The sequence below is a fragment of the Passer domesticus genome, chromosome 13 (assembly GCF_036417665.1).
Source record: "Passer domesticus isolate bPasDom1 chromosome 13, bPasDom1.hap1, whole genome shotgun sequence".
Classification (NCBI taxonomy): Eukaryota; Metazoa; Chordata; class Aves; order Passeriformes; family Passeridae; genus Passer; species Passer domesticus.
Window position 1 is genome coordinate 135,151 of NC_087486.1, and position 25,736 is coordinate 160,886.

The window sequence follows — 25,736 nt, forward strand, 5'->3', positions numbered from 1 at the left end:
GCAGAGTGGGATCACTGATCTTTGTGGCCTCATGGGCCTTTGAGTCCTCTGTCTCATGGCTTGCATGAATAGAAGTCCAGTCCATTTCACTGTGGAAAGCAGCTGCAGAACTGCTGCTGAAACAAGGGGAAATAATCTAATTTGTGTTTCTTTAACTTGATTGCTTTAATGCCTGTTTGAGTACCTTCCCAGCCTACAGGAAAGTAAAATCTTTGATTTGGTTCCTGTTCTGGTTTTGGCACAGATCAGTGAGAGTGGGCATGGCCAATACCCTAATATTATTTGATACCACCTCACATCATTGCTGGGGGCAGAGAAAGGAACTCTCACTTCTGAGGAGAAGGGGTTCCTTCTATTGGGGGAAAGCATGGTTGGGAAGAGCCAGTGAGTATTGTTGGACTTTTGGTGCAAATAATTTCTCTGTCTTGTACCTTTTGTTATTAATATTGTTGCTGTTACTGTTCCTTATCTCATTCCTCTTTCTTATCTCCACCTGTGACCTTTGCCTTTTGTTCTTCCAGTTGAAGGAAGGCAGGGGAGCAACAGCAAAGTTTTAGTGGGAGAAGTAAATTGGGAAATACTCTTCCAAAACCATGACAGTTCCATTATTTTTCTGACTACACTGAACAGGTACAACCCCTAAGGTCTGGGTCTGTCTTGCCACTGCCAGATCCACTGCAAGCTAATTAAACTTCACTTGAGACAAGGAGAGACAATATGCATCATGGATATATCTGGATCAGAAAAATGGGCTCACGGTGCATCACTTAAATGTCTTTGAATCAAAATATAGTGTAATGCACTATTAAAACTACTCATTTTGTCTATGTTATTGCCTCTGAAAAAATTTAGACTTAAGGTAGTAGAGCAGCTCTGTTATAAGGTTCTCCTCCTTTCTTCTCTTGAAAAAGTATTTTTGCTTTCCTTTCACAAATAATTTTTCTTCTGAGCTGTTCATGCCTTAAGTTGCTTCTGTCATTCAAGCATGTGCACACTAACCATTGCCTTAACTAGGTGGTGAAAAGGGACTTAGAGAATCTCTGATCCAACATCTTTGTACTAGTCTGTACAGTACAGACTCTTATAGATAATCTGTTCTAGCACTGCACTGACGTCTTAGTGAAAAAGTTTTTAATAGCACTCAGCCTGAACAACCCAAGATGAAATTTATGGCCATCATAATTTCTTGTATCACCTGCCATTTGGGTTTATCACCTTTGCAGCTCACCTTTAAGTAGCTGTAGGGTAGTAGTAGATGGTCTCTCAAACAAGCCCAGGTCTGATAATCAATTTGTAGGTCATGTGCTACCATCTTGGTAGCCCTCCACTGGACCCTTTCTCGTTCCTCCACATCCCTCTTGAACTTCAGGGGCAGGAAACTGCACACAGCAGTCCAGGTGCAGCCATTCCACTGCTAAGCAGACATGAATAACTTCTTTCAGTCTCTGGCCATGTTCTTCCTAATACAGTGTGGTGTGTGGGTTGTTTTATTCACAATCACATCTTACTGGTATCCATGGCAACTTCCAGGTCCTTCCAGCAGGACTGCTTCTCATCCACTCAGTCCTCAGCCAGGAAAGATGTATGGGGTCACTGTGCCCTGTTTCAGAACACAATGATCCTTCCTAAACATCATAAGGCACCTGTTAACCCAGTTCTTTCATTTCTCTAAGTCCCTCTGGACTGAAACTGTATTGTCCAGCATGTTCATTGCTCATCCTGAATTTTAATCATCATAAATTTCTTAGTTCCCTTTTCCTGTAGAACAATTTACAATTATTCTCACCAAAGATATAGTCTAACCATGGAGCTGTATGACTGTATTTAATCAGACAGACAACTAAACATCTCTGACCTTCCTGCTGTGACCCACACTGAGAGTAAAATACAAGGGCAGCTTTGAATTATTTACTCATAGGACAAAAAGATAAAACTGTCTGAGCCAGAAGTGGCCAAGTATCCCAGGGACTGAAACACAAAACACAAAACTAACTGCTATGGATGTCAAACCCCTGAACCTTCTTTGGCAATAAGCAGCCAGAGCTGTTTAGGGCACTAGCACTCAGGCTAGGAAATGGAGGAGGTTTTTATTTGGTTTTCCATAAATACAGACATCAACTTCTGCTGGGTTGTTTGCATTAGGTTAATATTTCTGTAGTGTACAGGTGTTACTATTAGCTGTGAATGTCTGCTGTCTGTCTCTAGCCCTGTAAAGAGCAGAGTGTGGTGCTGTAAATATTAGCCCAGGCAGAGAAGTGTTTGCTCAGCCCTCCTCTGTACTACCTCCCCCACTAGTTCTCTGATAGTACTCCTGACAAAATGGCCAAGACTCAGCATCTTTTGCACCTCCCAGTAACGTGCTCTGGTTTTGACTCAAGAAGGGTTGTAGTGGTCAAATCCTGAAAAAAAGCAGCAGAAGCACCAGCATGCTGTAATCTTTATAAGATTAATACTATACAAAATAAGGTACAACTAAGTAACTCAGCACCTACAGCAAACAAAAGACTTTCTTGGTAAAACCCACTCTTCACTGGTTGTGGCAGTCATGGCTGTCAAAATGAAATGTCTAGCATATCACAGGAACTGCTACTTGCTTTAATACGGCGATATACAGTAATTTCCACACAGAAGAATTCTCTCACAGCAGTTCCTTGCAGTAAGCAGGAGAACTAATCTTTCTTAAAAACTCAAGAACAGGAGGGCACCATTGAATTAGATATTAATATATGTTGAATACTTAATGTATTTGCACAGTTATTACCCTTTTTGTTGGGGTTTTCAGGCAGATGGTCTCTCTATTTATGCGAACAACTGACTTACAAAAACATTGACCCTATTTAATATTCCAGTGTTTGAAGTGCATGTGTTGGACTGTAACTTTTTCACACTGGTTAATTTGATTTTAGGATGCAAATTAAAACGAAGTAGCTGTTCAAAAGAAGCACAGCTGCCTAAATGCCATATGGGCTCTCAGAAATGCCATCTTTTGTGTGGCTGCAGACAAGCAGCTCAGTGAAGACAGAGCCAGCACCAGGTAAGAAACTGAAATAACAGCCTTCACAATAAAGCCAAAAGGAAGAAGCCATAAGCTCAGTCATCCCATCCACAGACCCAAGAATCACTTGGGGAATCTACTCAAAAGCCTGTCTGCCTCTGTATCGTCCAAGAACAATCCCTTCAGAGTGAAGGAGACCCTCCTACGTTGGAGACTTACTGTCCTTTACCCAAATACGCCCCCGAGGTTGCGCAGGGACAGCTCTGCTCTCGGTACTGAAGTGTGCTATCAATCAATAAACAAACGCCTTGCGCAGCCCCTTCCAAAACGCCCCTTTTGAACCTGCCGTACACTGCCCGGCCCCAGGCCCAGCGGCTTCCCGGTCGCCCCGAGGACAGCGGCCGCTGGATGACCCCCGTCACTCGCCCCATGTCCCAGCAGCTCGACGAGTGCCGGGCCCCCCAGCCCGCTGCGGGGGCCACGGGCGGGCCGCGGTCCCGCGGGGGGCCGGGCCGGGGGCGGTGCTCGCTGCCCGCACCTCGACGGGGCGGGCCGGGCTCAGAGCACCGGGCGGGGCCGCGCGCGGCATGCGAGCTGCAGCCGCGGCGCTCGGAGCCACTGACCGCCAGCATGGGGCCGGCGCTGCTCCTGGGGCTGCTTCTCTCCCGAGCCGGTAACAGCGCCCGGGGCGCGGGGCGGGCTGGGCAGCGCGGCACGACCCCGTCCCTCTCCCGGCGGGGAGACAGCGGCATCGCTCTCACCCCGGTCCCGCCGCGGGTTGCAGGGGCGCGCCGGGGTCGCGGTCGCTAGGGCTGACCGCTGCTCCCCCGATGCCGGGCGCGGAGCGCGGAGCGCGGAGCGCGTCCCGAGCGCGGCGCTCCCGAAAGCCGCGCGGCTCTCCCGGCCATCGGCTCCAGCTTCCCCGCGCGCCGGCGGCGGGTAGGAATTCGCGATTCAAACCGGGAAAGGCGGCTGCTGCTTTGGCCCGAAAGGGGAACCTCCGGTGTGGTTGTGGTCAAACCGGAGGGACGCTCTGGGGAGGGGACCGTCTGCCCTGGAGGCAAGGCGTGAGAAGGCGAGGAGATGCCGGGAGCCGATCTCTGAATGCGGCCGGATGGGCACAACGCGGAGATTCATTCGCCTCAGCTAGTCCCGCCTGCGCCGCGCTCTCGCTGGCTTCGTCCAGAGCAGTTTTTGATACCTAACCCCCATTCATTCGCCCTCTGGAATGCTTAAGGCCCACAGTTTTGCGAGACTAGGCTCGGTTTGCCAAGACAAATCCAAAGAACTCCTGCAGAGATGCAGTTGATTGTTCTACTCTGCCTCCTACTACTGCCAAATGACAAGAGCTGAGGATTGAAATTATTCCTTTACCCAGTTCATCTCTTGTTCAGTCTTCAGGGTTGATGTGATTAGGAATAAAGAAATTAGAAACTTCTCTGAAGCATTCCTAGTTTCTGTCTAGGGGTGCTTTGCACTCAGAAAAAGCTGCAGTTTTTTGACTGTTAAAAGATGGGCTACTGCACATACACCACAGTAGCCACTGGCAGCCACACGACTGCAAAAGATTTCCCACAATTTGCCATGTCCAAATGCTAATGCTTCTTTGGTCACTGTGTTTGATAAACGAAGGGTTCCCTTCTGTAACTGTCATCTCTTTAAATGCACCAGGGGAAACAAGATAGACATATCTATATGACAGGACATTGAAAAGGGAGAATAAAGGTGTATTGCATTACCTATCAATTTTTTTCTAAGTTATAAGTAATCATAATGTGTTAATTGGTTATTACATTTTAACTTTAAAAAAAAAAAAACTACAGATGGGATTCCCATACACATACATCTTTAAAATGTTCTGCAACCTAGACCACAGATCTAGGAAAGAATTAGTTTTCTCATTCTTTCACATTGTTACTGGACTACTAAGACAAGATTTAAGAAAAAATTAAACAACTCGCCAAATTTCAGGGCTTATAACAGTGTACAGATAGTAAATGATGTGTATAGAGGCGGACTGTTTTAGAGCTGAGGTTTAGAGCAGCTTCACCTGAACCCACTGTGCTGGATACAAAGGCATCCTGATGAGAGATTTTTCAGGGAGTTTGAAAAGTCATCAAGTCTCTATGTAAGAACCAGATGAATTACAAAGTACAGTAAGTTGCTGGAAGAAGAAAGAAACTTGTACAAGTGAGACAGAGATACCTAGATAATATTACTGAGCTGTATGGAGAGTAGAAACTTTGAGAAGCAGGCTGGCATTCTGTTGCTTGCAGCAAATAAACTGATGAAGCTAGCAAAAACGAAGTAAGTGGGAGAACAAATTACATGGGGAAGATGGTACACTGGGCAATATGAGTTGTACCAGGATCTCTTCCTAATTTTTAATGATGGCAGACTGAAATAGTATTACTGCACCTGAACAAGAGAATGATAAGTAACATGATGTACCCAAAGAACACTAAAGGTGGATGTAAGGCTCAGCACAGTCATTTCCAAAAGCTAGCCAAGGAATATTGCCCTGAAGGGAAGAAACATACCAGCCTACACATAAATTTTATTAGAAAACTGTCTTGTTTTAAGACTTCATTGTAGTTGTACTGTAAACATAGATTCATATATTGCAGAAATGAAGAAAGATTACGGACTGAATTAATCTACCTATGACAACATAATCATAAAATTACAGAAAGACTTGGGCAGGAAGGGACCTTAAAGATCATCTTGGTCTACCCCCCTGCCATGGACAAGAACACCTTTCACTAGACCAGATTGCCCCAAGTCTCATCCAACCTGGCCTTGGACAATTCCAAGGATGGGGCAGCCACAGCTGTTCTGGACAACATGTGCCAGGCCCTTATCACCCTTTGAGTAAATTACTTCTTCCTAACATCTAGTCTAAATCTTGTCTTTTTATTTTAAAACTGTTTCCCCTTGTCCTAGCACTATTTGCCTGTACAAAAAGTTGCTATCCCTCCTTTTTTATAAGTCCCCTCTAAGTACTGAAAGGGAATCCAGTGGAGGTCTCCCTGGAACCTTTTTCATAGCAGGAGGTGCTCCAACCCTCAGAGCATCTTTGGGCCTCCTCTGGACCCATGCTAACAGGTTAATGTCCTTCCTGTGCTGAGGGCCCCAGGGCTGGATAAAGCACTGCAGGTGGGGTCTCATGAGGGCAGAACCTACTCTCAATCTGCTGGCCATGCTGATTTTGGTGCAGCTCAGTGTATATATGTTTTTTGGGCTGCAAGTGCACATGACCATACCACTGAGAATCCCCAAGTCTTCCTCTGGAGGGCTGCTCTCAATTGGTTCATCTCCCAGTCTGTACTTGGGTCTGGGATTGCCCTGACCCAGGTGCGGCACCTGTAGTTGGACTGGTTGAACTTCATGAGGTTCTTACGGGCCTAGCCTTCACCTGCATTTTTGGCAGGGATTTTAGGGACTGGGCTCTATGTACTTTAATTGACTGCATATCAGCCCTTCCGTATGAAGCTACTTGCATCCTTTGCTAAGGATTCATTTTATTATGCAAAGAATACACATTCTTGAATCTTCAGGCACATTAAAGTATTTGTTTTTATATAACCCTATAAATGGTTATATAAAACCATGGTTATATAAAAAAATGGTTTTTATAAAACCCTATAAATGGTTTTCTCAGTACATCTCTGAATGACCAGCATATACTTTAGTAATTGTAGTAGTACTGACTCACAGTATATAGTATGGTGTTACTATGTGCTTATTGCACTGTGGTTTTCAGTGCCCAGGTAGAAGAGCTTCTTCAAAACAGGCCTCAGCAACCCCAAGGTGTCATAGAAATTTACTAGTCCCCAAAATACAGAGCAATCCCTGATCCCAGCCAAGTTGAACAAAATTATTATGGAGGCTTTTATTTAACCTTTTGTTCCCTCTTTCATTTATATTCATCTTTTTTTTTTTTTTTTTTTCTAAATGGAGACAGCTCTTGTCCCTTAACTACTCCTCATGAATGATCCTAACAAGTTCTGTTTCTTTCAAGGAGTCCTTTTTGAAGAGAGAATCCCTGCAGAACAAGGACAAGATGTTTGTGTGGCATTCATTTTGACTGGGGCCCTAACAGTCTTTTCTGTGCTTGATCAGGAGACCTCATGGCTCTGCCCAGCAGTGACTGTGTTATGGCAGAGCAGCTATGCCTCTCTGACTCCACCTGCAATGCCACATACAGGACCCTGGAAAACTGTGCCCTGGCCAAGACTCACCTCCTTTCACTGGATCACAACAGCAGGGTCAGATGTCTGAATGCAGAGCTTGACCTCGGGAACAGCTCTTTGCTGCACTGCAAGTGTCACCGGCGCATGAAGAGACAGGAGCACTGCTTACGCATTTTCTGGACTGTTCACTCCAGCATGACAGATGGTGAGATGAAGTAATATAAATTTACAAGGTACTAGTAAGGCTTACCCCCACCCCCTAGGTGAAAACAACCGTGAAAGTCCACTTCTCAGCACTGTAGCTAATTGCTCCAGAACCATATCTCCTAGTAAAGAGAATTCATTACTACTCTGTTTGATAAGCAGAGAAAACTGATCTGGTATGGGACCAGCCCTTCAAATACACCAGCAAACCTAAGAGACAAAGACAGCTACACTGAGATAGTTAGATTTAGTGCTGCGAAAAATACCTCAAAATGGTCCTGTCTGTCCATCACTGAAAACACATGTGATTATGACACATATTGCCATAGCATACCTAAGTGTTCTGCTGCCTCCTTTTGTGGGATGCTTCTACTTGACCTCCCACTAGAGCCTGCCTGTGCTGCTCAACTCCTCATACTTACTGAAGCTGAAAAAATCCAATTGACTAGATTGACCAAATTCCATCTGGACAAAATGTTATGAGGGTTTTATACAGTAATAGCTCTGCAGTTCCAGAAGAACCGTTCTTTGCATTTGGCTTTGAGTGAGACAGAGCATTTCTGAACTCCAGCTGGATGAAAGAACCAGGCATAAATAAGAAAAATATCCATTTAAGAATAAATAAACAAGAAATAAATAAAACTGGTCATAAAGCATTTCTCTCATCTCCCACTGCATTAAATAGCTTGTATTTAACCTTGCCTAGATTATCTCAATTTGGAGACCTCTCCCTATGAGAATCCAGCAAATGAAGAACACTGGAAGACAGATTATAACAAACTGGCAGCTCTGGTGTCAGGTAAGAATTGTAATGGTTACATGATATAATGCTTCCCTCTCTTATCTTTTCATGGGTTGAAGATTATTAAGAACAATTTGGGGTGATGGCCCCTTTGATCAGAGGAATGCCTGCTCTAGCTACTTGCCTAAATTTGTCATTTCTACCAAGCATAAATAAAGCCACAGATCCAGGCCCATGAAACCAGTAACAACCCACAATGATCCTGAAATCCAATGATTTTCTGAAACAAGCACCCTACTATGAACCAATTAAAAAAATACTCTTTTGTAACTAGTATAATTACAGTGTCATACTGCAGGCACATAGAAGGACTGGTTTGCTCTGTTGTTTTTGATTTTTTGAATCTGACCATCAAGAAAGGAGTACTCCTGCTTCCATACAGAATCGCTTCTGGAGACTTACTTCATGGTTTTTGTGTTTCTTTTGGCTTTATAGGCTCACAGTTAGCAGGAGACACAACAAATCCATGTCTGAGAGCAACACACGTCTGTAATCTGAGCAAGAAATGTTTTCGTCTGCGCACAGACTATGCCTCCATCTGCACCAAGGGAGCAGGAAGTGAGGATGTGTGTGACCGGCGCAAGTGCCACAGGGGGCTAAGGAATTTCTTTGAAAAAGTTCCTGAGGATTTCACCAAAAGGATCCTGTTCTGTCCATGTCGAGATGAATTTTGTGGAGAAAGACGCCGCAAAACTATTGTTCCTGATTGTTCCTTCCAGTATAACACCAAACCAAATTGCCTCTGGCTTCTGGATTCCTGCTTAGAAGACCATATCTGCAAGTAGGTCAGACAGCAGAGGATGTTATCCAAGAGAACAACATTGACACTGATGGCCTCATTTTCCTTCCTACAGATCCCGACTGGCTGATTTCCAACAAAATTGTCAACCTGTAGACACATCTCCAGATGGCTGCTCTCTGCACAACCATGCTGCATGCCTGCAGGCTTACATGGGGATGATTGGTAAGTCATATCCACAGGAACATACGGGGTAGATGCTTTCAGGCCACAAACTTTCAGGCACTCTCTGATGCTGTGAAGAACCATTCTGGTCTCCTGCAGGAGGTAGCACTCAGTATACTGGTGAATATGCCTTACTAATGGATGCTAGTGCTCTCCCTTGCCTCAGAGGTAAATGCAGTCCAAAGAGAGCTCTTCCATGGCATTTTTTGCTGTACTTTTCCCCCTCCTTGCCTAAGATTTCTGTATGCCTCTTTGCATTATCAGCTGGTGCAAAGCACTCCAAGTGCCTCAGCAACAGCGCTCCGTGGGCTTCTGTGAACTAAGTCATTGTCATTCCTAATGCTGGAGTTACATCCCATCACAGCAGTGATTAAACAGAGCATTCCATCACTGCCTGACTTTTAGATTCCTGTTGGCTTGTTAGTATTGTGCGCACTGTGTTCTCAGAACCAGCCAGAACATAGGACTACCAGCTGTTAGAAGGAAGGTCATCTTTGGTTTCAGTTATTTACTATCTACCAACCTACTAAAACGTTTTCAGAGTAGCTCAAAAGAGGATGTAAAGAGCAGCAGTACCTCAGAAGCTGTAAATCTAGACTAGACTTTCAATTTTTCCAGATGGCTCTACTACTTTTGAGCTAAATGAACACTGCCTGAGTGGCACACTACAGGAGTGCAGTATTTGTTTGTCAAAAGACACCTGGCTACACAGTGTTGCCAGTTACACAAGAAGCAAGAGTACCTTTTGCTGCCATATGTCAGCTCAGCCCACGCAAGTCCTTCACATCCTAAACCAAAAATCCTTCACAATTTAATGCTTGCATCATTAAATTGCTTTACCCTCATCAGTTTTCACTGAGCTCTGCAGGTACAGTTTTCACCATTGCTTCTGCTGTGTACACATCACAATTTAATGCTAGCACCAGCTTCAGTTCTCAATACATCTCAGAGTGCCTGTGTCAGCGGTAGCAATCTCAACACTTTCTCACAGCTCAGCAGACTTCAGGTAGGTTCATCAAGCCTGGGCCACCTAGTTGGCATTCCTGACCTCACCTGGGTAACACGCGTATGACAGTGGAAGACTTCTGCCTCCAGGGAAGCATTTTCTTCAGTATAATGTGATTCATAATGCTTCTTTCATCTGGGGGTTTGGGACAGGCACGCCCATGACACCCAACTATGTCAGTAACTCCAGTGTGGAAGTTTCCTTGTGGTGTACATGCGAGAACAGCGGCAACCAGAAGGAGAAATGTGACCAGATACTCGGCATGTTTGAGAGCAACAAATGTCTTGGTAAGCATCAGTCACATCACAGAGAAACAGCTCAGCAGAGAGCAATTTAAATCCTGTGGTTTCAAGACTCTGTGTTGCACTGCTCTTGTGTATAGTTCTATCTTGTGCAATGTCTCCATGATCTCCTTTGCAACCTATGGGACCAGCCTGGATCTGCTCTAAGAAATGTTTCTGTATCTTTTGGCAACATTTCTGTTCATCTCGAACACCCTTGAAGCTATTTCCAAACATCATTCAAATGAAGGGCACTGCAAAAACATCACCAAGGGGAGGTGAGGCATGCTGTATCCATAGGTTGCGAAGTAACCACATTTGTGCACTAGGATTATGGGGTCAGGATTCCCCTCCTCGTCCTCTGTTTCTGTACTCACCCCTGGCCCTCATTTACTCAGTCAAGATAAGTAGCTCCTGATGCAGCCTGTTACTAGACTCAGCATAGCAGTTGCAAAAGTCCTGTTACATGCAACTGTGTAACCCTAAGTCTGTATTTCTTTTATTTCCCTAGATTTTAGCAACATACCTTAATGAGATTTAAATATTTTATGTTTGTAAAAGCTTTAAAAGGATATAAAAGAAAACAGCATCATTACATAAATGATTAATATTTAAATCTGCCTTCTGCAGTATATAAAAGCCTTACAACCAGCACTACAGACACATCTACAATTTAATAATCTCATCCGAGATACTACAGACCTGCCCCTTACAAAATACAGTTGGGAAAGTCGCAGAGGGGCCCAAAAGTCTTCAACTACAGTTCAAACTGTTTTTTCAGTCTGCTCAATCTCACAAGTAAACCCACAAACTGACAGGCCATTCATAAAACAGAGAATACGTATTTTCTAAATCAAGGCCACACAGCCTGTGAGTGCCTTTCCTGAAATAGCTTCTCTAGACTTCTGCTCACTAGACTCCAAGGTGTGCACAAGAAAAGTACAGTAAGACTCTTAATTTACTTCTGTTTGCAGAAAATACCATTTGGTCTCAAATGCATCTGAAGCAGACAGCTCTAGAAAGACAGGAAGACTTACTTTATTCATCTTCCCTAAGCTTCCAAGGAGACAGTGCCAGCACATCTCTCTCTTCAGCAATGTCCCAGGTACGCAATGCTTTGTTGTCTTCACAAAGCAGTAAGTCAAGTAGCCTAGAGACAGTCATTGAAACACCTTGGATCTGGAAATATGTGACTTTGGACATCAAACCAAGGGATGCCATGTGCATGCAGAACACTGGACTACTCTACCTTAAGTTAGTCCTTCCACAGACAAGCAAAAATAGGAGGCTGTATGTCTGGCCACAGGAGTTTCAATAGTCTCACATTAGTGCTCAGAACCAGAGGTTCTACAGCCACAATTTTGAGCATAAATGTGTCTAACTGGGATTCATCCCTCCTTTTTGTTTCCTAGGTGGCTGAAGGGAAGACACAGCGAGACAGCTCCAAACACAGCACTATGCCTATGGCCTCCTCTGTATTTTCTGGAGCTGCTACTTCCTGGCCTTCTCTGGCTCTGTTCCTGCCCCTGTTGCTTAGCCCACATTAATGTGGCATAAATGGAATATTTCCTTCCCATATTATTAATATTATTCCGTATCCAGGCATGTCCCAATACAGATTTACCTTTGGGAAACAGAAGACTTGCAGACAAGAGGAATGGCCTTAACCCAGAATGGCAATCACTGGAAACCTCCCACATACTTGCACTCCATTTTCCCCCTGTCAGTTTGCACTTAGCTCTGCAGGTAGAGTTCTCACTGTTGCTTCTGCTGTGTACACATTCTGAGTAACAGGCTAATGTTCCAGCTTAATAGGTAAAATCAAATGTCTGATTTCTTTCAGAATTTGTGCAGAGTTTGGTTTCTGACTGTAGGGATGATCTGACAGTGTCTCTGACCACCCCACCCTCTGAAGCTCCTCCTCTGGCGTACAATCATTGAATGGTTTGAGTTTAAAGGGACCTTAAAAAATCATTTACCTCCAACCCCATGCCATGGGCAGGGACCACCTTCCACTAGACCATGTTGCTGCAAACCCCGTTCAGCCTGGCCTCGAACACTTGATGGGATGGGGCAAGCACAGCTTCCCTGGACAATCTGTGCCAGTGCATCACCACCCTCACAGGGAATAATTTTTTCCTAATAGTCAATCTAAACATATCCTCTTTCAGTTTAAAAACATCGTTCCATATCCTGTCCCTAGAGATCCTGGAAAAAAGTCTCTCTCAGTGCTTATCATCCCCCCTGATGTATTGAAAAGGCACAACAAGGTCTCCACAGAGCGTTCTCTTCTCCAGGCCACATCAGATCAACTGTCTCAGCCTTTCTTCATAGGAGAGGAGTTCTAGCCCCCTCATAATTTTCATGGCCCTGTCTGAACCTGCTTGAACAGGTCCATGTGTGTCATGTACTGGGCACCTCAGAGGTGGAATGCTGAACTCTGGGTGGGGTAGAGGGGAAGAATCACCTCTCAGCCTGCTGGCCGTGCTTCTTTTTATGTAGCCCAGGCTGCAGGATGGCTTTCTGGGCTGCAAGTGCATTTTACTAAGTCACGTCTAGTTTTCCATCTAGCCGTGTATCCAAGTCCTTTGCTGCAGGGCTGCTCTCAATCCATTTCACTCCCCCACTCTGTACTGATACTGAGTAGGTTGCAAGTAAATCTCAATAAACATACATGTGAAGTCCCCGGTAAACACCATCTCTGGACTACTTTCAGTTCCCTTTTCAAATCCTTTATTTTAAGTATATGAAACATACCAGTCCAGATCAAAAACACTATACTAGAGTTTATGCTCCATTCTGTTGTTCCTTCAACATACACATAATCCATTATTGTGGCTAGCAACACACTTGGATTTTGTTGTTCAAGATGAATTGTGGTCAACTCCAGTAAATTTAGGCTTATGTAGCAAAAAATTATCTTGCCTGGCCTCAGGACAAACCTTCTCTGTTACCCTTAGAGAATACATTTAGGTCATTGAAAGGTACATTGACTACAAACCCTGGGACATACAGTTGCTAGAATCTCCTTGTATCTGTCCGTGTATTGAAGTTACCATTATCACCTTCCAGCCACCTGCCCCTGCCAAGCACTGTTTCATAACCTGTTTATTCTGAATGTAAATGTGTGCGCTGTGTAACTGCTGTTAGTTTGTACTGCGTTTGTCTGTTAAAATGTGGTGTTAAGTGAATATTGATTTCTGAGCATAGGTTAACAGTCTACAATCAATTGTGTGCAAAAGTTGCCTCACCAGCCAGCCAACATTTTCAAATAGCCAGAAACTCAGCTCAAAACAGCTTCTCCATGCACACATGTAGAGCCTATTGCTCATACTGAGAGAGAGCCAACAAATCTGAACAATACTATACACATCCAAACAAGATTATAATCCTGAACAGAGGCAGAGTACCTGGATATTTCTTTTTATCCTGTGTTTTATCTGTTGCCAGAGAAGCACAGCCACTGTCAGACAACTTATTACAGAATCTTACATCGTCATGTGTATCAAAGTAATTATCCTCCTGCAGTGGTAATATTTACATTTCTAATTCCGGACTTCTGTTTATTTCCTAGGCAGGTAGAGCAAAGAAATCATGCATGCAGCAGCATCATCTCCTCTGTCACACAGAAAAGCAATGTATTATTTACATGCAGTAGGAATGAATATGTTTTCTTAATGAACAGGTGTACTAATGCTGATATTTCTCATTACCTACTGAAATGTAGCTATTTGGAGCAAGAGACAGCACTGTTTCCACACATTTGCCGCCATTAATTAATAAAAATAGTTTCTGTAACCTTAATATAGTATGTACATTAGGCCATCCTCCATATGGTGGGACTTAGAAATGTATCAAGATTCTTGACTGTAATGTAATAGCATCTGTCATCTCCGGAAGTTAACGGAGAGTGACAAGGAAGAAGAAAATGTTATTATTTTCACCATTCCACACGACAGAGAGAATATTTGTGAAAATAATGAGTAGATTTCTGAGTGATCTGTACCACACACAATGCAGTACTGGCACACAATGTACTGCATTGATCTCCCACTCCTCTCTGCAGTGATCTTTCCTCTTTCTCAAATTTAGTGCTGTAAAACAGATTGATATGGGAAAAGGGATTAGCATTTTCTTGTTCATGTCTAGGGCACTAAATTCCTACTAAGAAGGTTATTGATTGCAATTGCAGTCTTCTGTCATATCCTGGATTGTACAGGAAATTGCTTGACACTTGGACAAATCATACTCTGGACTGAAATTGAAACAAAACATGCCAGTTTGTTGTTTGTTTGGTTTTTTTTCAAAGTGTCCTGTCCTTTTTTCATGCACCTTTATATACACAGTTGCCTCTTAGCTGGTTCATCAATAACTGCAAGCAAAATTCACTTCTAACTACACCTTCATTCACAGGTACTCACACTTTTCACTTAGACTTTTCTAACACCTGATCTCCATATATCACAATTTTTCAACTACACAGCATCTATGCATGCACAACTTAACTGCTACTAGAAATGTCATGCCAGTATCACTACAATTCCATTCCGTCAGCACCATCCATGTTCCAAGACTGGCACATTTCCTAAACCCAATCAGAACAGCTTACTAACCATACTACAGGGCAATTAAGAACCCCTGCTTAGCTTCTGTTCCCAAAAAGTGGAAAACAAAATCCTGTGAGCACCTGTGGTCTCACAAAAGATAATCCACAAAACACAAAATTAATCCAATAAAAATTCTCTATCCAGACAGTCTTCAAAATGAGCATTCAGCAAGCATCTAGGAGGAGGGAACCTTCTAATTACTGTAATGTAGATTCTTTTTTAAAGAGTAAAATAATGTGAGGTCTGACTAATAAAATTTATCATGCAACTCTAGAAGTCTCCTGCCTTCCTTTGCATTTCATAGAAGCTACACTCCTTATCTCCACTGCTGGAGGCAATATGGAAGAGAAATGTAAAGAATAGAGTTAGAATCTCTTACAAAGCAATCTTAACGTTTACAGATATCACTCACTGTCAGGTACTTCAGATGTGGCTTCTAGATCTCTGATAGAGCCCTAGGTCTCTCAACATAATCTCATGTAGCATGTACAAAGGGCATTCATATAGTCCTCCAGCAGTGAGCTCAGTCAACTGTTAGATAAGTGGTTTCTTGTGACAAGTGGGAGAACCAATTCACATTTCTTGCCCGAGGTCATAAGCCAGATGATGCCAGAGATAAACCTTGATTTTGCATGTCCCAAAATAGCGTCCTTGCCTCATTCAAATAATTCCCACTGCCTCCAAGAAATGTCTATGTTTTAGTAAAAATCAAGTGGCTGCAGTTTTCCTTTTAGAAGGGGGAACAATATGTTATTGCAGATGATGAAAAGCTAAAGCACTGTTGGTTTCAAACAGTGATTCCTGGCTACAGATCGCTGGCACGCCTCTCTCAAAATCAGCTGACAATAAAAGGTAACTTTCAATTGATAGGAAAGGGCTACAGGTTCAGCATCTATAAAGAATGAAAGTATCTTTTTCAATACATCCTTAAAATCATGTCACTCATTTGCCAAAATGGTAGGCAACTTTACACAATAAACTACACAGAATAAAAAGAATTGTCAAAGTAATTTTTGAGGTGCCCATGAACCAGGCAAAGCTTTTGGGGACAACAGTGGAAAAAGAGGAAGCCAATCAGCACTGCTGAGCTCTACAGGATAGTTCAGCACTGCTATGGAATCACAACTCGCAGCTATTCCACAGCTGCTTCCCCCACTGAAACAGATCCTGGTAAATACAATCAGAGGCTAATCATTTCTACCCCAGGGACTTTGTGGCTGAACCTTTTTTCATTTGAGGCAGGGTCGGTTGAGCCTGAGCTTGGTTAGTCTCTAATGGAAGCTCTTCTGATAGGTGATTAGCTCTCCTCCAGGAAGCGACTTGGTGTTTGGGTTTCTTGCAAACCCCAGGGTTAGAAGAGGTCAGGGGATGCTGCACTTTCTCCAAGTGCCTCCATGAAAATAGCCACACATACTTTCCATTTACAGCTGATCACCTCCATTATCCCCAAGCTAGGAGGAGATGATCAGCAATTGTTAAGTGCTTGAATCAGACTAATAGCTCACTGCTAATTCCGCCAGTAATGGGAATCTAAATTCCTGGTAAACAAACGGACTGCTTTTCACACACAGGGATGAATGCCAAAAGCCTAATATTAGAGCTCTGGAACTAAAGCTTTTAGAGCAATCCTGTCCACTAGAAGATGTTTAATGACATTATGTACTAAATAATTAGAAAATGAAGGCCCGCTTGGAATCAATGGGTTACTGTCTAATTAAGATGACAAAGGGGCTCTACCCTTTTTTAAACAAGTTTATACTAAAATGGTGTACCTGATAAATGGCTCTGATAACTATGTCTTTACCTTCAGGCAGAACAAGCAGACATTAAGCTAGCACAAAATAATTGTGTGATTTTTGGCTCATCTTTCTTCCCATTGGTCCCACCTGTTTTCCTGTAAGGCATGTGATTCAGCTGTTCCTCCCCCCATCAGATGACAAAATTTATTAAGCAACACTCCAATCACTTATCCTGATGTAGAGCAAATAATCTTTGCCTTTGCTTTACTGTATGGCCAGAATCACAGAGTTCACACCATGAGAAGCTTGAAGAGCTAAGAGGTATGTACTGGACCCTCTAGAAGCACTTTGTAAGAAGAAACGCTAGTGAGCCTGAGAACACAAGAGAAGATTATTTATATACAGAGATAACTGTAAAAAGACTGAGAAATGTTCTACTGATAATATGGCTGAATCAAAATTGATTAGTAAATCACATGACATCCTTATCTCCAAATTGAAGAGATAGAGGTTTGAAGGGTGGACAAATTGGTGGATAAGGAATTGGCTGGATGGATGTAACCAGAGAGTTGTGGTCAATGCCTCTGTGTCCATACAGGCTGAGAAAAGTGCCACTGTACTCTCTTCCCTTTCACCTTTTTTTCCCCATCAGTCTAGTACTTAAATGACTTTCTTCAATGTAAGTTTGCCCATTAGATACTGATATTATAGGTCACTGAGTTTCAACCACAAGAAAATGGAATTTCTTTAAACATCTGCATACAGTTACTTGTTCTCCAGCTTTCCAAAACACCAGCTTCTTCCTTTTTTTTCCCCTCTCCCTAAAGAATCTTTTGATTAACTGAAGTCAATTTTGCTAAGTGCTAGTGGCTCTAAGAAGCTTGTTTTGTCAATGATCCCCAGGGCTCCATTATGTTTTCAGGGCTACAAAACAGGAATTGCTCAGTCTTTCTGTAGAAATGTGAAATTAGCAGCTAATTCTTCCAGCCACAAACTTTTTGGATTTCACACCCATCATTCCAAATCAGAAATGTGATATGATATGTTATGATAGTTCTACCAGAAACCAGCTAAGAGATTTCCCATCTTTTTTTCTCAATTTTAATCCATTATTGTGCAAACATTTTAATGCACAAGGAATTCAGTTCCACCAATACACTACACAACCAATTGCTATGCTACTCCCAACTGGGAGCTGCAGAGTTATCACAACAGAAGCTCTGTTGTGCACTGAACACTTCATTTTCAATATGAAAATACAAATAACAGTGTAAATGGAATTAATACAGAACTACAAATCACAGTGAAAATGTCAGTTTTATATACATTTTGAACACAGAAAGGCCCTGAGAGAAAGACTATGACTTGTCATGAAGCAATTTACTAAAATATTTAGACTAATATCTGAGCTGTTTTAGTCATACTATGTAGGACATAATAGTCCGTCTACACGCTTGAAATGCTAACACTAAGAGCTAAAGGTTGGCCTGTCTTCTCAAGCATCACTGAGTTACATCTTCCACCTGGTAAATCAGACACAATAAAATGGTAATGAAATGGGCAAGATGATGAGTTGATTGATTTACTAGTCTATTTTTCATTTGTTTTTGACTGATCTCAGTTAGCAGATGTCACCAGGAGTCCTGCTATTACTCATGATAGCACAGTATTGCTCAGGTAGCTACCTGAGTCTGTATTTAATTCAGAATTTCAAGCATGAACTTTTCAATTCAGATTCCAGTTGCCTGTTAAGGTATTACCAAGACTGAGTCTAATGCCCTGTTTTAATTTTTCTTCCTCAGATGTTGTAAGAGAGATGCCCCAGTCCCCACAGCAGGAGAAAGCAGCTTCCTGCAGCACCTCTCACTGGGTTTGAAGCTTCTACAGAGGTAAAAATGTGAAAAAATCCTGACTTCACATAATTTTTCCTGAGACTCACAACCTTCTCCTAAAGAAAAATGGGCAAACATATATGTGGCAACAGCACACATAAGAAACCCAAACAGCTGCTCATGCTGAACTTATGCAAACTAGTGACTTATTAAGTGAGCTAAATAACACGTATTTTATTTTTTTCATATGTTGATATCAAAATTTGCCAAACTGAGAACTGGTGGTTTGTAATTTTGGCAACATGGTTTCATAAGCAGATTGCCTATTCCAACCTAGCAATGTTTTTAGCTTGATTTAAGTCCCTTACATCTCAGTTGTTTCACAACCTAAACCATACAAAATGACCCATTATCCTCAGGTCTTCATAGCCCATCTTTATCTCACTTTACACCTTTCTTGGCAGCCTCAAATCAGTCAAAGGAGCTAATAGTCCATGGGGAAGGTAGGTTTAGAAAAGCACCCAGTCAGTGAACCAGCTCTGGACAGGCTTCCCAGCAACAGACACAGGCAGAAATGGAGACAGCAGAAAGAGAAACTTGCTTTACGAGGTATTTAAAAGGAAAGTCAATCGTTTAGATGGTCTATTTTGCACAGACTGACCTAATCTGAGCAAAATATAACAGAAGGACACATTTCATAACACAAACAAGTGGACAGCTTCAAGCAGGGGGCTCTTATTCAGCCTAATGCAGATGTCAGTTAATTAGAGTAGAAGGTTATATCATTAGCAGCCAAATCAATATAAAAGGAATTAAGAGCTTGAAAAGCAAGCTTTCCTGCTTTCCAGCACAGCACCCGGGGCTGTATTTAGCTAAAATTCAATACACATTAGCGGACAATCAGTGTAGTCTTCTGTAGTCTTGTATGGGGATGTCTTCTTGAAATATTTTAATTGGACTCTCTAGCGTTATCAGTGCTAAACAAGATGTCAGATTAACGTAGATGCCTTCCCAAATGGGACCGGCAGCCCACAGGCTGGAGAAGCACATTTACTTCTATTAAAACCTCACTGGTTTTCCAACATGTATTAATAGTATTATTTTCACAGCTACCTTAAGAGTGGCTGAAAAGCATCTTTACATACAGCTGCTCCATCCTGTAAAACTCAGCAGCCCCCATACTGGCAACAGCAGATTCATCCCTTTTTGCCATTTCAGTGTCAGGCTTCATTACTCAAGAGCCCATCACTCATACCAGACCAACAGTTTTTACTCTGTATTTAACACCTCTGCAGAGAATACAAATCTAAATTTAAATCAGCAAATGTAAAATACTCAACTGAGAACTCCTGTAACTGGTATGAGATTTGACATGATAACATTACATGTTTCAGCATACATTTCTCATGACAAAAATTGGAACCACTTCCCATTCTGCAGCAGCACTATCTTGGTCCCCTAACCAAGAAGTTATTTTTACTGTGTTGGATTTTATCTTTAAAGGAGCACACAGCAGCTACACTACAAATTTTCTGAACTGTAGAGTGGATGTTGCAAATTTGAAAGTCAAATCTTTCCTCTGAAATTTTTTATCTAACAAGATCAGAAACAAGTAGATCAACAGAAGGATAGTACTCAGCTTGGCAAAAATTCTTAAGTTTATATCAATGCAATCTGGGTAGCTTTAAAATGCCATATCACTTTCATTCTGTGTCTTGGAAAAAAAACATGAAGCTATTATTTCTCCCCAATAATAAATCATCAAAGCAATCTAGTGCTTTCTGTAATGGAAGAGCTGTACACTGTATCTTCCATTACCTTCCAGTTTAATTAAATATTCCTTGAATAAATGTTGTGCTTACACTCTTGTGACATGCTACCAGTGCTTCTCCATTTATAAAATGGCTGGATTCAGTCCAATCATCTCTGCTTATTGTACCTGTCACTCACTGAAAACTTCAGACTCAGTCCTCCTTGGACCCTTCTTTGCTAGTTACTGATTTGATATGGGTGTAGAACAGAATTAATCATATGAACTAGGTACCAACATACCTCTTGTAGCTCACTTCTTTGGAGTGGCCAAGAGGTTGAAAGAGGACAGGACACCAACATTTTTTGAAGTGAAACTACTAGAAGAAATTCAATTTATAAGCAGAAACACGGGCACCTGGTTTAAGTTCAGTTTTCAGTTAGGCAGATTGATTCAGCGAGCATGAAAAGCCTCCTCTTTGCCTTTGAATACAGAATCTTCTTACTCATCTCCCTCAACAGTGCAACAGCAGTGTGAGAAGATGACTTCTGACAAATATTGAGCAATTTTAAAACATGAGTATCTTTCAAATGGCTATACATTTCTAGCCCATTGGAACACCATGGTGATGTAAGCTAACCTGCTTTCCCTTTAGTGATAACAGATGAGAGGAGAATTTGTGTTCAGCTGCCTTCCTTCAGCAGATAAAGGGATATCTTTCAGAGAGGATGGAGTAATGGTAGTAGTAGTAGTAGTGGTGGTGGTAGTGTAAATCACTATTAACTTAATGATTTCAGTCATCTGACCAAATGACACTATGCCACCTTGGAAGAGATGGCCTCAAGTGCCATAGAAATTACTCCAGATCATGTCAACACAGAATGAGGATAAGCAGTAAATCATGTGCCACTGGGAGCAAACCTACATAAAGTGGTATTTTTCTTTCCTGAACCAAAGCAGTTACCAGGAATTGTTGTAATGTTGTATTTTGATATATGCTTATGGTTACTGGGATTCATCCTAACTTTTAATGGTGATAAAAACGTAATCTACTTTTATCAAAAACATCCCTACAAATTCCCTTATATTGCATCTCCATTATGGAGATGCAGTCTAGTGGGCTTTGTGGGGATTTTATATTTCCTGTTCTTAAAAGGAGGGAAAAAGACATAATCTATGCACATGTTTACCTGGGCATCTAGACAAAATTCACAAAACTCTCTCAGAAATAGTTTAAAAGCATGAATTCCTATTAAATATATATCCTCTCAGTAACACTCATGCTAAATAGAAATGCTACCAAGCATTCTGATTTTGTGTTCTACTGAGCAACTGTAAGTCCCCTCCTACAATCAGGAGGAGCTGTGGGTACCAGGCATTTAGTTATTTTGCAAGGTCAAAACTATACAAAATGGTACTGCCTTAAAACATAGCAACAGATTGCTGTTCAACATAAAACATCCTCCTCTTTTCTCAAATGGAGCATAAGTATAATTAAAAGGGGGGGGAAAGTGCCTGGACAAACCAAATATAAATAAGGATTTTCAGAAAGAATTTGTAAGTTTCCTGACTTTAGAAATCTGTTCTGACTTGCTCAGTGACAAAGCTCACTCATAAAGAAACTAAGAGCAATTTTTTTTTTTTTTTTTTTTTTTTTTTACCAGCAGTACTATTTACTTCCCTCCGAGAGGTAAGGTAGGAAAAAAAATCACTGCATATCAGTGACTTCTGTTTCTTCCAGCATTAGCTTTCACCAATAACAAAAGGTGCAGTTCTGCTTTCCCAAATTCACCTGTCTCACTCTTGACTTCAGTGGCCCCAAGGAAAAACAGCAATGGATTTGAAACCAAATTAGTTTTTCATTACTGCCTAGGTACACAGTCATTAGCACTGAAGGGAGAATGACAGATGTAGGACTGACCTTCTCAGCACACACCACATACTTGTGTCAGACAGCAGTGCCACTGGAGCCACAGGCTGCAGGATCTTAGCAGTGCCTGGGCTGCTCAGAAATTGCAGATCCCAGCTGCGCACGTGGCAAAATGATCACTACTCCTTGTGTCGCCTCCAGACTCCCTTCTCCTCCATGACTTCAAGGATGCACAGCAGCACACTAAATACAACCCAATCAGACACATTCCTAGTTCCTAATGTCTGGCCTAACCATAACTTTTGCAACGGGTTAAAACAAATTTCTTGGTCTCCTGAAAAGGGAGCAAGTCCATGCTCCATTAAATAGGGAACTGCAGTTTAGCAACAATATGAAGGTTCTTGAATAACAGCATATTAAGTACCTGCATGATTCTTTACAATATCCACAGAGGTCTTAGTGGGCAACATGCTAAGCAAATGGTGCATGCTGGTTTTCTCAGAGCATATGGGCTAGATATGCACGCCTCACTGCTACTACTTCCAAGCTCATCAAAAGCTGCAATTAAACCAAATCTCCTAAAACTAGAAAATACATGGCATGAGTCAATGAATTTTTCAGATATGGAGGAGTGATTCAGGCACAATAAACACTTTTGCTGCATTAGTCCACAGCTCTCAGAGGCATTTTATGTCACTTCATCTCAATTAACCTTGCAAGAAAACAACTGAGATCTGAACAAGAGAGAGAGGGGGGAAAAACAACATTACTGACTGCACAATAGCCTACTCTCTCTACTCTGCTGTCACAATGCTATATTAACTGAGTCATAGGCAGATTTCCTGGAATTCAGATCTTCTACCCTTTGAAACTATCCCCAGTTGGTGCAAATTTATTCTTTTGTCTCAATTTAAATAAAGTATAAATGGTTTCCCTCATACTTTAGGGTCACATGGTTTCCAAGTTTTAACATTAATGATGTCCCAACAGACTACAAAAAGCAAAAGTGGGAGTTGTGTTAACAATGCTAAATGGAGAATACAACCAATAGTTGAAAATAAGTTCTTATAACATCAGACTTCTCAGTGTAAAATTATACAGGAAACTGTACTCATGGTCGATGTTTAAAAAAGTTAAAAAGCAGTTTTACAGCATCATAATAAAGAAGTTAAATTCTCTGTCAACAGATGAAACTAACTGTATTGGCAAGACACTTCACTTGGTAAAGACCACTTACACAGGACTTCATCAAGCATTAGCTGTACATTTCAAGATCTCCACTTTGAAAAAAAAATTCCTTTTAAAGCACCTACACAACCCACTGGTATGATGAACACAATTCCCACCGTTCCATCACCGACCTTCCTTGTTTTTGTCAATTTGTTTCTCTGAGGGAATAGAGACAATCTCATCCAGGTAGCTGTGAAATAACACGGGGCGCAAGTTTCCCTCTCCGAGAGCACCCAGCACTGCTCAGTTAATCTGTATTTCCCCAAGATACTATCTGTTTTCACGCACAGAGGGTTTAATTAGTCTCCTGGCTCTAAATGCCAGCCTCGGGTGTCACTTCAGACCGATGTTTTAAAGAATGGAAAGACAGGAAGAATCACGAGTTCTCATTAGGAAGCAAGTCTTACCAATTGAATTCTTGAACTCGGGCAAGGCGACCTTCCCTTCGGCCCTCTCTCGGCTGCTTCGAGAGCGCGGAGCGCCCTCTGCTGCGGGGCAGCGCGGCCCGAGCCCGGCCGGGCCCGCGGCGGCTGCGACAGCGACCCGCGCCGAGCGGCTCCTGCGAACGCGACCCGCGCTGAGCGGCTCCGCGCGCTGAGCGGCTCCGCGCGCCGCGGCTCCTGTGAGCGCGACCCGCGCCGAGCGGCTCCGCGCGCCGCGGCAGCTGCGGGAGCGACACGCGCCGAGCTGCTCCTGCGAACGCGACACGCGCCGAGCGGCTCCTGTGAGCGCGACACGCGCCGAGCGGCTCCGCGCGCTGAGCGGCTCCGCGCGCCGCGGCTCCTGCGAACGCGACACGCGCTGAGCGGCTCCGCGCGCCGCGGCTCCTGCGAACGCGACGCGCGCCGAGCGGCTCCGCGCGCCGAGCGGCTCCTGTGAGCGCGACCCGCGCCGAGCGGCTCCTCCGAACGCGACCCGCGCTGAGCGGCTCCGCGCGCTGAGCGGCTCCTGTGAGCGCGACCCGCGCCGAGCGGCTCCGCGCGCCGCGGCGGCTGCGGGAGCGACGCGCGCCGAGCTGCTCCTGCGAACGCGACACGCGCCGAGCGGCTCCTCCGAACGCGACCCGCGCTGAGCGGCTCCGCGCGCCGAGCGGCTCCTGTGAGCGCGACCCGCGCCGAGCGGCTCCTCCGAACGCGACCCGCGCTGAGCGGCTCCGCGCGCTGAGCGGCTCCTGTGAGCGCGACACGCGCCGAGCGGCTCCGCGCGCCGCGGCGGCTGCGGGAGCGACACGCGCCGAGCTGCTCCTGCGAACGCGACACGCGCCGAGCGGCTCCTGTGAGCGCGACACGCGCCGAGCTGCTCCTCCGAACGCGACCCGCGCTGAGCGGCTCCGCGCGCCGAGCTGCTCCTGCGAACGCGACACGCGCCGAGCGGCTCCTCCGAACGCGACCCGCGCTGAGCGGCTCCGCGCGCCGAGCGGCTCCTGTGAGCGCGACACGCGCCGAGCGGCTCCGCGCGCCGAGCGGCTCCGCGCGCCGCGGCTCCTGCGAACGCGACACGCGCCGAGCGGCTCCGCGCGCCGAGCGGCTCCGCGCGCCGCGGGCGGCAGCGCCGGTCCTCGGCAGGAGCGCTCACCGCAAAGGCCGGATCACAGGTGCCGGGCTCACGCACACGAGCGTGACAATAAGGGTATCTTGCCTAGATTTCAGCAAGAGAAGTAGTGCTTGGTGCGTTTTTGCAGCAGCTTCAGTACTTTGTACTGAAATCTCACTTCAATGGTCACAGTTTCCATCGGGAAAGCAGCACATAATACCCAGTGGGCCCAAAACTGAAGATAAACAGACCTTAATAAAATTGCTTCATAGATCTCACACACATACCAATTTCTTTAAATATCACTCTTCGTATTCGTGTAAAAACTGACCATCCTTAAATTGAAACCAGCAGAGAATCACAGAATCATTTAGATGGGATAAGATCATTGAGTCCAACTAAGGGACTCAAACAAGTACCAAGTACAATGTTTAGGAGCATAGAGCACTAACAGCTGATCCCTACATATGGAGAACATAAAAGAGATGGTAAGTACAACAAAAATTTATCTTCAGAAAAAAATTCTGAGGCTCTTTTCATATGTGTTGAAATATGAAGCCAAAGAGAGACAGAATGAGGTGTTAGTTAGGCACTGTGTTGACTAGACCCATCTGTGTAGTAACAAAAATAACAAAAAAGTTTTTATTTGCGTTTTGGATGTATGGGCTGGCAGTGTAATAGAAGTATTTTCTGTCAAAGCTACAACTGAATTTGCAAAACATTTGGCTAA

At 43.6% G+C, this 25,736-nt stretch overlaps 2 protein-coding genes across 2 annotated transcripts in view; one reads left to right on the forward strand and one right to left on the reverse strand.

Annotated features, from left to right (window-relative positions):
* LOC135280237 (C-terminal-binding protein 2) overlaps nucleotides 1-23,984 on the reverse strand; it is a 37,689-nt gene extending 13,705 nt beyond the window's left edge. The window contains exon 1 of the mRNA XM_064388031.1: nucleotides 23,881-23,984. The gene's annotated coding sequence lies outside the window, so the exon portion shown is untranslated. The remainder of the gene's footprint in view (nucleotides 1-23,880) is intronic.
* GFRA3 (GDNF family receptor alpha 3) lies at nucleotides 3,389-13,218 on the forward strand. Its single transcript, XM_064388028.1, has 8 exons — nucleotides 3,389-3,668; nucleotides 7,118-7,393; nucleotides 8,099-8,191; nucleotides 8,630-8,975; nucleotides 9,049-9,158; nucleotides 10,317-10,451; nucleotides 11,420-11,550; nucleotides 11,858-13,218. Exons 1-8 carry the CDS (start codon nucleotides 3,404-3,406, stop codon nucleotides 11,990-11,992), a joined length of 1,491 nt encoding a protein of 496 aa, XP_064244098.1. The 5' UTR covers nucleotides 3,389-3,403; the 3' UTR covers nucleotides 11,993-13,218.
* Nucleotides 23,985-25,736: the final 1,752 nt, after the last annotated feature.